This window comes from Trypanosoma brucei, chromosome 5 (genome assembly GCF_000002445.2).
Source record: "Trypanosoma brucei brucei TREU927 chromosome 5, complete sequence".
NCBI classification, from domain to species: Eukaryota; Euglenozoa; class Kinetoplastea; order Trypanosomatida; family Trypanosomatidae; genus Trypanosoma; species Trypanosoma brucei.
This window is the reverse complement of record NC_007278.1, coordinates 889,117-902,431: the sequence shown is the minus strand read 5'-3', so window position 1 is coordinate 902,431 and position 13,315 is coordinate 889,117. Positions and strand designations below refer to the sequence as shown.

At 48.5% G+C, this 13,315-nt stretch overlaps 6 protein-coding genes across 6 annotated transcripts, besides 4 other annotated features; all 6 read left to right on the top strand.

Moving 5' to 3' along the window:
• Window positions 1-13,315: part of a sequence feature (sequence corresponds to BAC RPCI93-26K5) that runs on past both edges of the window.
• Window positions 335-402: a sequence feature (A-rich).
• On the top strand, window positions 1,568-2,866 carry Tb927.5.2860 (hypothetical protein, conserved; the record flags this gene model as incomplete). Its single annotated transcript, XM_839865.1, has 1 exon — window positions 1,568-2,866. The coding sequence occupies one exon, from the start codon at window positions 1,568-1,570 to the stop codon at window positions 2,864-2,866; it is 1,299 nt and encodes a 432-aa protein (XP_844958.1).
• Window positions 2,970-2,990: a sequence feature (AT_rich).
• Window positions 3,824-5,380, top strand: Tb927.5.2850 (hypothetical protein, conserved; the record flags this gene model as incomplete). Its single annotated transcript, XM_839864.1, has 1 exon — window positions 3,824-5,380. One exon carries the CDS (start codon window positions 3,824-3,826, stop codon window positions 5,378-5,380), a length of 1,557 nt encoding a protein of 518 aa, XP_844957.1.
• Window positions 6,281-6,697, top strand: Tb927.5.2840 (hypothetical protein, conserved; the record flags this gene model as incomplete). Its single annotated transcript, XM_839863.1, has 1 exon — window positions 6,281-6,697. The coding sequence occupies one exon, from the start codon at window positions 6,281-6,283 to the stop codon at window positions 6,695-6,697; it is 417 nt and encodes a 138-aa protein (XP_844956.1).
• Window positions 7,015-7,569, top strand: Tb927.5.2830 (hypothetical protein, conserved; the record flags this gene model as incomplete). Its single annotated transcript, XM_839862.1, has 1 exon — window positions 7,015-7,569. The coding sequence occupies one exon, from the start codon at window positions 7,015-7,017 to the stop codon at window positions 7,567-7,569; it is 555 nt and encodes a 184-aa protein (XP_844955.1).
• On the top strand, window positions 8,011-11,103 carry Tb927.5.2820 (protein kinase, putative; the record flags this gene model as incomplete). The annotated part of the gene is made up of 1 exon (XM_839861.1): window positions 8,011-11,103. One exon carries the CDS (start codon window positions 8,011-8,013, stop codon window positions 11,101-11,103), a length of 3,093 nt encoding a protein of 1,030 aa, XP_844954.1.
• Window positions 9,864-9,890: a microsatellite.
• On the top strand, window positions 12,613-13,146 carry Tb927.5.2810 (hypothetical protein, conserved; the record flags this gene model as incomplete). The annotated part of the gene is made up of 1 exon (XM_839860.1): window positions 12,613-13,146. The coding sequence occupies one exon, from the start codon at window positions 12,613-12,615 to the stop codon at window positions 13,144-13,146; it is 534 nt and encodes a 177-aa protein (XP_844953.1).

Here is a 13,315-nt window from a genome sequence, read left to right as displayed (position 1 = left end):
TATCTCTAGCCGCGCATTACTGCCATTGTTATTGCTTTTTGCACCGAGTTCTAACTCCAGTAGGAGTGTGCTGTATGTTATTAATATTATTATGTTACGTTGCGTGTACTAGTATTTTTTTTGTGCATATATGTATTCATTATGCCCCATTGTTTGCTGGCCTTCCGATTCACTAGAGCTTTTCTTTTTTGCTCCGCTCAGTGCCTTTGTTTCACTACTGGTGAAAAAGTGAATTTTGGTGCGCGGGGGAGAGGGAGGGAGATAAATTGGAAGAAGATTTCCAACAGTGATTCTACAAATATAAAAATGTGTAGTTTACTTTCTTTTTAAAGACTTTTTTCTATTTTTTTTTCTTTGTGTATATTTCCATTTATTTTTATTTTTTAAATTTTTGTGTGTATTGAGCAGCCCCGTAGTGCCCGCAGTTACTGCTTGCACAATTTTGTATTTTCTTTTGATTTCCCCTTTCTTACTCTGTAGTGGGCAACCGTCTAACATCGTTCTTTCACTTATTGGTGCCCTTAGTTCCTCTCCTTTAACTTGCTTATTTTCGTCACCCAATGGCAGAAATGCGTAATTGTAGCCCGCGCACAACTCCCCATTACATTTCCCTCATACCATATTATTATCTATTATTTTGTCCTTATTTTTTATTCCCTCGTAACTCAGGGTGTTTGGCTGCCGCTGCAGCCTTTTTTTTTGTTTTTACTGTTCGTTACGACGTATGAGGTGAGGGAAAGTAGAGGGACGTACCTCGTCTGTCAATATCGTCGCATATGTACGAATGCGTGTAAACACGTAATTATAAAACTATGTGCTGAACCAATCACGCCTTTTATAGCCTCTAGAGGATGTGCCGGGCAGTTTTCGCACCATTTTTCCGGAGGTGCAGGCAATTTATTTATTTTATTTTTGTGTGTGTTTTGTTTCAGTTTCCCTCTTTTTGATCCGCTGGCACATGTCCGGAGTGCCTACATTACGTTTAACCAGTGGCGCCTGAAAGGAGATGTGTGAGAACAGAATGATTTTCAACGTGTGTGTGAATAGGTAAAAAATCGTTGGTAGCTCAGATATGCACACGACTGTATTTAATTGTTTAGATTTTGTGTTTCTGTTTTTGTTATTATTACAGCATGGTGGTGGCAATAGAGGCGGAGGACATCCGTATTTTCATACGTAACTTTTCACTGACCCTCCTCCCCTACCTTACTCTCCGTATTATCCACTAACAGTATTACATGAGTGGGAACGTGAAGGGGCGGATCGGTATTAACGCGCTTCAGCAGGGAGGTGAGGGCATCAAGAAGTAGCCTGATTTCTTTCCTTGACGTTATCCTCGTACGAGGCTGCAGTCAAAAAAAAAAATTGTTGACAGCATATCAAAACAATGAAACACATTTTCATATCCAACAACTTGTGCTCCCTGGTTCTTGTTGGTTCCTCTTTTTCACACTCAGGAAGCCCAGACGAGTGATTAAAAGGTCTTGGAGATATACACGGAACTTGTCGGCCGTGTTCTCTTTTCCTTCAACCTCCCGGTGTGTAGCGCATGACTGTCTGAGGGAAAATGAAGGAGTTTCGACGTCGAATGTTTGGAGCACACTTGCTGGGCAACTCGCTGAGGCCACCCTCGACACCGGTTCTCACTGCAGCCAAGATGCCATGCGCTCACCTTTCCGCCGCAGTGCGACAAAAGTTGGCAAGTGAGAAGGTCCCGCCACCACCTTCAAAGTGCGTCGGTGCTCTTAACACCAGCAATAGTGCTGCTACCCTTGTTTCCACTACGGTAGCGTATAAGGACCCTGGCGTAATTGTGGGCAATGCACCCGGATCCGTCGACAGCAGCCGACCAGCGGTTAGTCCTCCGCTTTTAGTTCCTCAAAGTGGCGTTCCGGAGCGGTGTGATAGTAACGATGCCGGTAACAATAGCGGTTATCAGCGGGTTGAGGAGGAGTCGAGGGTGGCGGATGCCGTTGAGCAACTTCACAATTTATTGAGTAGTTGGTGCTCGAGGGAGGGGGGAGGTGAGGGAAGCACCGTGCAGCCACCACCTCTTGAAATAACAGCGGAAAATAGAGAGGTTTCACAGAAGCAGCGGGAGGAGTTGCTGTCGGCCCTCGTGTGTGTGCTTGAAAAGGATCCGAGCTTTGGGCCTCGACTTCTTTCTGGGCTCGAGGACGACACGTTGCGGATGCTCCTCCTATTTGGAACGGCGCAAGAGTATTTCGGTTTCGAGGAAGTCGAGAAACAGTTGCGCAAAGTGGATACAGAAAAAGAGGACTGTGTTTCGGCGGAAGAATATAATGCCTGGGTGGAGTTTGCGTTGAGAGAGTGTGCAGACGCTCGTAATGAGGCGCGACAGAGCGGAGTAAAAAAGCAACAGCAATCGAGAAGTAGTGAGGCATCGAAAGCTTCACAATCCACTATCACCAATGACCATATCGCATGGAACTTGTGGCTACGCATTGCATACTCGGCCTCTGTCCCGTTTATGGCTTTCGGCATTCTCGACAACTCCATTTTCGTGACTGCTGGCGATGCTATTGATAGGCGCTGCGCGGAGGCTTTTGGGCTAACTTCCATGACGGCTGCGGCTCTTGGTGGTGTTGTTTCAGGTGTGGCGGGGGTACAAATGCACGGTGTAGCCGAGCGCTTCACGCAAAGGGTTCGATTAGCGCGGGTGCCGGTTCTAACCGCCGCTCAACAGAAGTCAAAGGCCCGCGGTAGTGCCACTCGTGTAGGCAACACCGCAGGTATGCTTGTTGGATTGTTACTTGGTATGATACCCCTATTATTTGTCCACCCGAGTAATTCTCGAGATGGCGTAAAGGGGGAAACGGAAGCTGAGTGCCAGATACGCAAGTAATCAGAGTTATAATCAAATGGTGACGGGCTCTTGGATGTGGCGAGGTTGTTGGCCGAACTGGCCCGCACGCGTAAAAGAAAGATAAGTAAAGCCACACACACACATATATATATATATTTTTTATCTATGTATACGTATTGGGTATATGCCTGTTCGCTTAAATTTTTCTTTTTAATTGTGATAGAGGAAATAGGGGGGAAAAGCAGTTTTTTTATTATAGAGAATAACGGTGGGGGGGGAGGCTTCCCTATATTTGGGGTGCTCTTGTGGTTATGCACTGTATTTTCTTTTAAAAATCTATATACGACTATACAACTGGGCCGTATAGAGTGTGGGTTCTCTTCTTTAATTCCCGTGAAGTAGAGGACATGCCCATCAGTCGCCTTTCTCAGGGGAGGGGGGGGTCCCCCATTCCTCTCTTGTCCCTTTTAGTTGTTTTTTTTATTTGCTGTAGTGCTTAACAGGTCCCGTTCTCCGTCCGTACTTAACTTCTCTTTGCTCTGCCGCTGTTGAAGTTTTTGTGACGGCTTCTCATGCGGTGTGGGTGCACTCTGGTGCTTTCTTTCCCTTAGTCACGAGGCTCGCCTCTACTTTGTTTATTTTGTTTTTTTTGTTCTACTTTCCGCAGAGTGAGTGGAGAAATGGGGTTCCTCTGGTAATGAGGAGGAAGGGATACGTTTGAAAGGTCAGTAGTGTGGTGGTCAACCCACTACACCTTAACTCGCTGCCGTGGAGGAAGAACAAGGACAAGCAGGGGAAAAAAAATAACTAACAGGAGCACTCCAGTATCTTCAACCAGTGGCATGATTATATGGTAACAAAACGTATAAATGCATATGCGCACAGAGGAGATGCCCGGGCACTCATTTCTTCCTTGTATTATTGACTATAGCTTTTGTTTCTTTTCTTTCCACTCTTTTTTTTTGTATTTCTGAATCGAGTAGAAACAAGAAACTAATGACTGAGAGTGCATACCTCAAATGCAGTGTTGGTCCTGTGCTTGCGAAAGCCGTCGCTGAAACAGTTCTTGCTCAACCCAGCAACCCACAGGAGTACATTGCTTTGTATTTGCTGCATGTATTGCAGGAGGAGCAGAACGCTGCCATTGCTGCCACTCGACAGGCGAAAGTGGAAGCCCTGAGGCAGGCATGGGCGGGACGACGTGCACTGCGGGAGAAACGAGCAGCTGACACCATTCAGCGATTTTTCCGTCAGTGCCAGGCGGTATTGCGAGCACGCCGTGCAGAGGAAGAGGAACTGTGGAACAAGTATGAGGAAGCGGAAGCGGAAGCAGATGATTTACTAGGAGACGTGGCTGGTGAAAAGGATCATAGTGGAGACGCCCTGCCGGACGCAGCCGATGTCGATGATGCAGCTGCTGCAGTGGAGGATGCTCGTGTGGAGTTTTACAAGGCACACCGCTTCATGCTTTACATACGAAAGGCGCTGCTTGGCATGTTGAAGAAAGAGCTTGTGGACCGCCGGGAGGAGGTACGCATGGAACAAGACAAAATGCACGACGCGCTAGAGGTTGCGACAGAGGAAGCGCAGAAGAAGGACGAAGCGGAGGCTATAGCTGCTGCAACTAAAGGTACACTCCCCAGTTCCGATGCAATGGAGAAGCTTGTGCGCCAGGTAACCCTACGGCAACACGAAAAAATTTCCGCCCCCATGATTTTGTTCCGTGTATTGCGTTGTTGGTGCTATTTCCTCTTTGACAGCACCCCCAAGCAGGTTAGCACACCGGCTGATGTAGCCGCCCTGTTGAAACCCTTTAAATTAATGCAGCTGCTCCGTGCCTTTAATCCAGTTGGATCGTATCAGCGGAGCCGTCCATTACGCCTTGAGGACAATCTCCAAAACGCCAACGATATGAACTCGGGGGATGATATGCAAGATGGAGATGTCCCAATCCCTCAACCCAAGCCTCGTCAGGCGCGCCGTGTAGGCCGCGTGCTTCGTGTATTGTTGCACGACGGAGAGTACATTTGTGGTGTCAACCCTGCAGATCACATTGATGCCGAAGGTTCAGGGGCGGATGAGGAACACGAGGCCCTAGAAGCAGCTGCTGCAGCCGCTGATCGCGCTGCGAACATCACCAGCCGAGTGGAGGAGACTGCTAAAAAGCACAGTGTTATATTGTACGCCCTGCTACGGCTACTTCGGACAGCGAGTGCGTACCGTGACGCACGGGACAAATGGCTGCAGCTTCTCACACAAGCCGGACGTGAGGTCCCGGCGACTGTGGAGTTGCCTGAGGAGGATGTGAACGATCCGAATGATGAAGAGGCGCTGCGTGACGAAGACGACGAGGTCGATGAGGCCGCAGTTCGTCGCCTCCTTCTACAGATTGGTGTTGATACAGATGAAGCCCTCGCGAAGTTGTGGATTGAAGCTGACAGTGTAGAGCGAGCCAAGTGGGAAGGGATCGCCGCCGCACGTCTTGAAGAGGAAGGGCAAGAGGAGGGCAGCGGCGGTGATGGCGAAGGATCTGATGGGGACGAAGGCAACTAAAATCCGTTGCACACACGTATCAGTTATAGAAGTGTGCGGAACGTAGTTGTTATGTATATAACGAGAAACGTATTGATAGTGAGTTCGAAAAGGAATATTAAAGGAAAAGAAAAGGGAAAGAGTGTATAAAGAGGGTATTCAACTAGAAAGTTAGATGAAGGGTGGAGAGTGGGGTTGTAGGTCACTAAGAAAGTGCAGCGCTGCTGCTTCGCATACGGAAGCGGAGGATCAAGTGTAAGTGCTCAAGAGGAATAGGGTGAGACAATTTTACTTGGTTCATATGGGGGAGAGTAATGTGGAATGTATTTCGACGGCTGCTGTTGTCAAACGAAGGACGTATATGTTAGTTGTGGTTTTCCGTGTGTACTTTCACTCATTCTCATCTTCTAATTCCTTTGTTGGTTTAGAGCATTCGCTGCGACTCTCTGCGTGAGTGTATGTGGCCTACATTCGGGGTGTCACCTTATTATTCTGTCACCAACTTTTCCCCCGTTCGCACGGAAGTTTGGCGCACTGTTCATTTCGATTCATTTGTTAACTCTCACATGTACGAAGTTTTATGGCAGCATTTGCCTAGAGAGGAGACAAACAACTTTCCGACCAGGAGCTCTTTCTGTTTTTTCTTCTTTTATACCTGAGGGGTGGAAAAGATGAAATTGGGCAGCAAATCAACTCCTCACCCTCAAGGGTCGTTGCGCGAGGTGATGTTTCCCTTTTGTTGTCTTCAATTCAATTTGCCCAGTTTTAAACTTGTTTCTTTTCCCCCATTTGTTATTATTGTTTTAGCGTATATGGTTCTTTTGTTGTTTTTCCTCCTAGCCAATTCATACCGTGCTTCTGCGCTATAGTGGGTGAGGACAAACTACAGGAAAAGGGGAGGGTTAGGGCGCAGTGTATGGTATGCTTCGGCGGTTCGTTGCGCAAGCGCCACCGCGGTTATGCGCTTGGTATTATATCAGCCGAGGTGTGGGTGACTGGCAGCCACGTCCGAAACACCGGGCGCGCTTCTCCAAACAGGCGTTAGCACAAAGTCGCACTCGATTTATGGAACAAAAGGCAATGTCATCAATGCGACAAAACATAAATGAAGTTCACGGGGAGCTGCAGGGGCATCGATCAAAGTTACGACGCCAATGCGAGCAGACGGCTTTTGACTTGGTAAATCGCGCTGGCAAGGGACCCGCCGCTTCCGCGGGGCAGACAATGTCGACAGCACGGCATTTTCTAATGTTGAACGAGGTGGCGCGGAAGGCATTGAGAAGTGGTCGCCGCGAGCGGAAAAATATATTCACTAACAGTAAGAAGTGGCGTGGTTGAGGACTAAGCGAGAATTTGTTGGTCTGAAGAACCAGTTGTGTAAACTTTTGTGACACATACGAGTGCTCACAGCGGTATTAGTCCTCTTCATTGTTGATCCCTTTCTTCATCTCGGTGTGAACATTTACTTCATCCCACTTTTGTTATTGTTATTGCTGTTGCTGCACGCTGCGGCACACTTTTTGTTGTTGTTTTCCGCTTGGTTATGGAGAGAGACTTCGGCTGTAGTCAAGGGGTTTCTCATTCACAGGTCTCCGCAAGGCCGTCCGTCGACATTTCCCTCCTACGGGGGTTCTATTGACTCGTAGAAAAGGTGGATGCGGTTCGTTTCTCGCAGTGGCTGCCTAAACACCGTTCCATACAACAAACTGCGGCCGTCCTGTTGTGCCCGTCGCTCATTTGTAAGGGTAGCCAACCCAGCGGAGGAACGTGGAACAACTCAGCGGTACCAAACACTTGGAGAGTACCTTCAGCGACTTCCACGGGGCCTGCGGGATGTGCTGCTGTGGTCGCCTGCGATCGCCGCTGCCTACTTCATGTTTTACAAACAACCGACATATTACCTTCCCTCTGCTAGACGCCGGTTGCTGAGCCGCCCTGTCGCCTCAACACCGAAGTCTAAAGCCGAGAAAAGTCGGTCTGGGGGAGTGGTTTCTATACGGTTGGATGATCCCTCCGGTGCTGTGGTGAAAGGCGTTGTGTTGGCAGTGTTGGATGCAGATGGCACAACGCTTGAGAGCTGCGTCAATTCTGCTTCCTCCCCGTCCCCACCAGTGCCACCCTTTATTGTGGGTATTACAGATTGTCTTATGAGATTGCAGATGGTGAGAGAACCGGAAACCGGCAAGGTGAAGGGTTATACACTTGTGTAGAACTCGGTCACCACTAAAAGTCACCTGAACATGCATATATTGATACCTATTTATTCCTGCATCGCCGTTGAGTGCAGGTTCAAACTTAGTTGCGAAGAGGTGTATATTCGTGTGTGTGTGCGCGGCCAAACGAGGCCGGGAATTCGTTGTTAACGGATGTGGAATTTACGATGAAAAGTACCAGTGACATTTTTTCTGAAATAATGAAACGCTGCTTGGTGTTGCGAAGGGGTTAAACATAACTTATTTTCTCTCCATTTCTTTCAAGTGTACGCGCGAGGATACGACAAACCACTGTAGCGGTACTTCGTCGTGCACGCACTCGTATACACAACAGCATCAGAAGTTTGAATTACAGAAGGAAAACAAAAAGAAGAGTAGATAAAAGTAGGAGTTATATAGGTAGTAAAACGTACAGTAAATCAGCTGGAAAAGTTAAACATGAATGCCTTGGATGAGCTTAACGCGCGACTAGGCATTGGGCAGTCGCGGCCGAAACTCCCCGTAGCGCTCGTTGGTTCTGGCTACGAGGCTGAGCGCTTGCTTGGTAAGGGTAGTTTCGGCAATGCATATTTGGTACGCCACAAAGAGCGTGGCAAAAATTATGTAGTGAAACATGTTAATATGTCCAACATGACGTCGAGACAGAGGAAGGATGCTCACCAGGAGATTGTTGTGCTACAGCAACTCAACTACCCCAATATCATCCGGTACGAGGAGTTCTTCGAAGATTTTCCGCACCTTTACATTGTCATGGAGTATGCTGATGGTGGTGACGTTTACTCACACCTGAAGAACCTGAGGAAGAGCATGTGGGCCCTTGGCAGTGGCCGTTGCGGCGGACTCACGGAGGAGCAAGTCATTAGCTTGTTTGTTCAAACGACGATGGCGGTGAAGTACATGCACGATCGCCGGCTTCTGCACCGCGACATCAAGTCCCAAAATGTATTCCTTACACAGAATCACGTGGTCAAGCTCGGAGACTTTGGTATTAGCACGGTTCTGATGAGTACTGTTGCTATGGCAAAGACCATGTGCGGCACCCCGTGCTATTTCTCACCAGAGTTGTGTCTAGGGAAGCCATATAACAACAAGTCCGACGTGTGGGCGCTCGGTGTGCTCCTGTACGAGTTGTGCACGACTGGTAGGTTGCCGTTCGAAGCGAACACTATGAACAGATTAATGGACGAGATATGTAAACGCGAGCCCCGACGTATTCCGTCGAGTTTTTCAGATGAGCTGTGGCAACTTATCCTGTGGATGCTACAAAAAGACCCGAAGCAACGCCCAGATGCTGATCAAATACTGCGCACTCCCGTTTTGGTGAGGGCTATCCCCAGCGTGGTGAAGAAAATGAGCGAGTTAGATACAAGCTACGAAAGTGAGTACAAATGCGTCCTTACACCTGGCGCTAAGCCTCCATCGCCTATAAAAAATCGGCTCAGCCTTATTCCATCGAAGTTTCCCGCACCGCAGAAGGGAGAGAGGCTAGCGGGTGGTGTGGCCGGTGCCGGTGCAGCTGGAGCAACTCCATGTGGAGTCAGTGGTGCACGTTCTGGAGTGGGGATGTTAGGGCATGTGGATTTGTTCCGTAGGCGTAACGGCGACTATCCCTTTATTCGCGTAGGAGAGGAATTGCCAAAACCAAAGATGTGTAGTCCCGCTAATTCCCCGGTGTCGCCCAGCCGATTGCCAGCTGCAAGGAAGATGCCACCGCAGGTGTCGCCGTTACTGAAAGCTGAGGAACCGCCCCCACGGCAGCCGGCCCGCCAACTGCCGCTCGCCTACGGGATGAAGAATGGCCGAACCCCTCTTCAGGGTGAATCGTACGAAAACAGAGACGAGCCGAACGTGAAGACAGATGAGAAACCTACCCCCATAGAGAATGAGCATGAAAAAAATATTGTCAAGAAGATGGAGTACCCATCGCCGGCACAACAACGCCTGCAGCTAAAACATTCCTTCGGTAGAACACCACTTCAGGAGTTGTTTCTTCTTTACGACGCAAATAAGAAGCGTATAATAGAGCGGAGAGAGCGGCGGGCGAATGCCGAAGACGATGGAGCCAAGAATGCTAATGCCACTCCGAAAGAGAATCCTCCCGCAGCACTTCCGGTGGTTCGCAACCCTTCTGTTAAACCCAACGCGGAACACGATAGGGATGAAAAGATCTATGGAAAGGAGCCTATTCACATCCCACCACTGAAAGTTGAATTTAGGGAAGTAGCTGCAGCGGAAAGGAAGGAGTTGCCAGCGGTAGAGAGGGGCGCAGCGGCAGCGGCTGCTGCTGCTGCTGGTGGTGGTGGTGGTGGTGCTAGTGGGGGACAAAAAGACAATGTCTTCCGCGGCAACCAACAACAACACTCGCGGTGTGCCGATACGACTGCCGCTAAAGTTGTAGACGAGCTTAGAGGGGATCTTGCGCGTGTACTGAAAGAAATGGCGGAACACTTTGAGCATGTCCAAGCGGCAACGAACGGCAGCGAAAACACACGCAATCCCTCCGTCACACGTTCTCCGTCCGTTCTCTCCAATTCCCCGGCGCCAGATAATCCGCGTGATGCAGAGAATACCGGTGGTGAGGGGGAGGTGGGACAAGACTTCTCGGACGCCCTCGGCACAACACTTGATGTACAGGAGTTACGGCGCAAACCGGTATCACCTGCCGAGGTCCCCGCTGAGGTTGCAAAGGGGTACGGAATAGACGAGCGCATTCCGCTATTCATCGAACAATACGAGGCCGCCCTTCCAGGGAGAAATATAGTGGCACCCCATGTGTTGGCAGATGCTGCCCGAAAAGGAGGTAAGGAGGACGGAAACGACACTAACAAGGACGCGGTGGGGGTGAAAGGCATACCGAATAGCCCAGCAGTGGTGTCTTCTCATTCTCCCAAGGTTACTTCCCCAAGTACTGCAAAGGAAAAGGGGGCGGACGACCTTGTGGACCCGCTGTTCACAGGTGGTTGCTTGTGTAACTCTGTAAATTTTGTGGGACACATATCTTATATATTCGGTAGTTTTGTCTGCAACTGTACGGTGTGCCTGCGCTTTTCTGGGTCGGTGAGTGGCGTGGAATGGATGCACCTTCCCGACATACCGTTTGAAGTGCTTTTCACCGGCAAGCGGAACCATGGCGGCGGGGCTTTTGGCGCTTCACCCACTTCTTCTCCAGTTGCTGGCGCTGGTGTCGCAGCGGCTCAGGCACTTTCAAACTTAGGGGAGTCACCGCCGGTGCGAAGAGCATTACAAGGTACCAAAGAAGGAGGAGATGGGGCCAGCGCCTCTGAGGTGAGGCTTCCGCAAAATTTAACGGAATATGCTGTGGAACTACCAATGTTGAGCGATGACGGCGCAATGGTAGATATGACCTATAAGTTGTACTCTTGTAGCAAATGCGGGTCAAGTATTGCGATGGAACATGGCAACATTGAGGGCAGCGTTGTAGCGAAGGCAGCACTATCGGCTGAAAGTCTTGCACTTCTGGAGTTGTTCCAGCAAACTGTGCCTCTTGATGGTGGAGCTACGGCACAGTGAAAAACCTCTTGTACCATTCCCTCGACCCCAACACTCTTTGAACACATGACAGTTTTCCGTTTTTTCTCCGAGGCGGTGTGTTCCATCTTTTCTTCCTTTCAACAGGAAGTCGCTCACATGTATCATTTGCTGTCCTTTTCAGCACATTACCTCATATTGTTTTTGCGATGTTGTGATAATATGATTTATGAATTCGCGTTTGTACTTTTTTCCCCATCTTCACTCTGCACTATATTCGTCGTATCGAAGGGACGAAGAGTGCAGCAATTTGCTGTGCATCTCTTGGCTGCACTTGTGCGTAGCCATCCTTTTTTTTCCGATTGATTGATGCACCGAAGTTGGATCACTTACTCTCTTGCCGACTCCTCTTCACTCCCAACAAGTGAGATGCTTCTGTTTATGTATTTATTCATTTTTTTTTTGAGTCTCCCCCTTTTTTCTTGTACTAGTGCAAATACGTGTGTTACTGACCTTTTTGTGATATCTTTTTTTTTTTTCATCGAAGTGCGTCTTTTTACTGCGGCAAGTGCGGTTTATGCTTACACACAAATGTACGTCTCTGTGGGCAAACACAAACCTCTACATACACATGTTTCTAGTGGAGAATTTTCTTCTTCCGGCGCTGGTTTTCTCCACCCTCTGTTATTATCAGCTTAAACTTGGTGCTGTTTGACGCCATTTCATCGTTTTCAGGAGAAAATGGAGTGGAATGGTTTCAACTAATGCCTAAAAACCGGCCAATCGAATGATGTTAGTGCTGGGTGGGTGAGTGGAAGTACCACGTTTCTTCTTCTTCAATACATCAGCTTCACGGCATCTACCGTTACGGACATTACTTGTGGACTTTGTTTCTCCTTTCATGTTTGGTCATACCGTTAATATTTTCTTTTTCGAGTTCCTTTCATTTTCAGCGGTTTCATTTGGTTAGTTTCCTTACCTTTTTTTTTCTTCCTTCCAATGTATTGTTGAATTCGCTTGTTTCCCCCCCCCTTTGCCATCGTTAACCCTCTGTCACTGATTTTACCGGAGGTTGCGGGAAGGAGGAAGTGGAAAAGATGCAAAGTTACGATTGGCAGGTCGGTATTAAGAGTCTATGCAAAGAAAAAGTTCTTTTAAGGGGGATATGTATAATTTTTTTTTTTTGAGTTGGCCCCTGACAGTTCACCGGCAAATGACGAATAGTGTCGACTACTGCAGGACGAAGAGCTGGATGCGTGATTAACTACACCGAATGAGAGACTGTATTTATGCTGTCGTTTATTTAACGGAAAGCCTACTGATTCCCCCCGTCCTCCGTTGTAGTTATGTTCTTACTGTGTCTGAAGACAGCACTGCTTTTCCGTATCATCTCATTCTTTTTTTTTTTGCACATGGTAGTCACCAATCAACCAATAGTAAGGAGCGGCTGTCCACCGGGCCCTACACTTGAAGGTTTTTTTTTTTAAAAAAAGGAATATTCAAGGTTAGTTAGCAATAGTGATACAGTGATAGTAGGGCATCGCTGACAGTATGTCACCTGCCTCACCACTCCCTGTTGCAGCGTTGTCACGACTGCGCATTACGCATAGAAGCTTCCTCACGCGCAGTCGTGGGCGTCATGTGTGCCGCTCAGCAGTTGGCGTTGAGTATCGACCAGAACAACAAAAGAAGGTACTCGACCATTCGTACGCACGTGTAATCAATGCGGAAGTAGTTCACGGCGATGAGCAAAAATTTTGGGGTGAGCGCCGCACCTTCTACACGCAGAGGAATATATTTTTTCCTATGTGGGACCGCTGTGCTCAAGCGCTTATTCTCATCACGCGGGAGGTGCCACGTGTACCGCAGGAGATGGCCTTTCGGTTGATGGCTGTGTTCTTGAAGTTAATGTTACTTCCACGGCTAATGATGAACACGGAGTTGATGTTGCCCATGTGGATAGCGTCAAACGCAGAGGGGGCCATGGCAGCCGCGAAGGATGGATCTAAAGAGAAAGAGCAAAGTAGCAAACAACAAGGGGAAAGCAAGGATGATGCCAAGAAGGAGGGTGATAACACAAAGTAAAGTTATTCGTCACAGCCCCGGGCTGACTACAACTCGCTAGCACCGTCTTTTTTTTTTTTTCACTCCTCGAATTGTTTCTCTGTGCTACGCCTCCATTACGTTCTACTTGTCACGTTGTGTCGCCGTTTCGGTTGAGTGTTTTGTCGCTTTGCTACCGTTACTTTGTTGT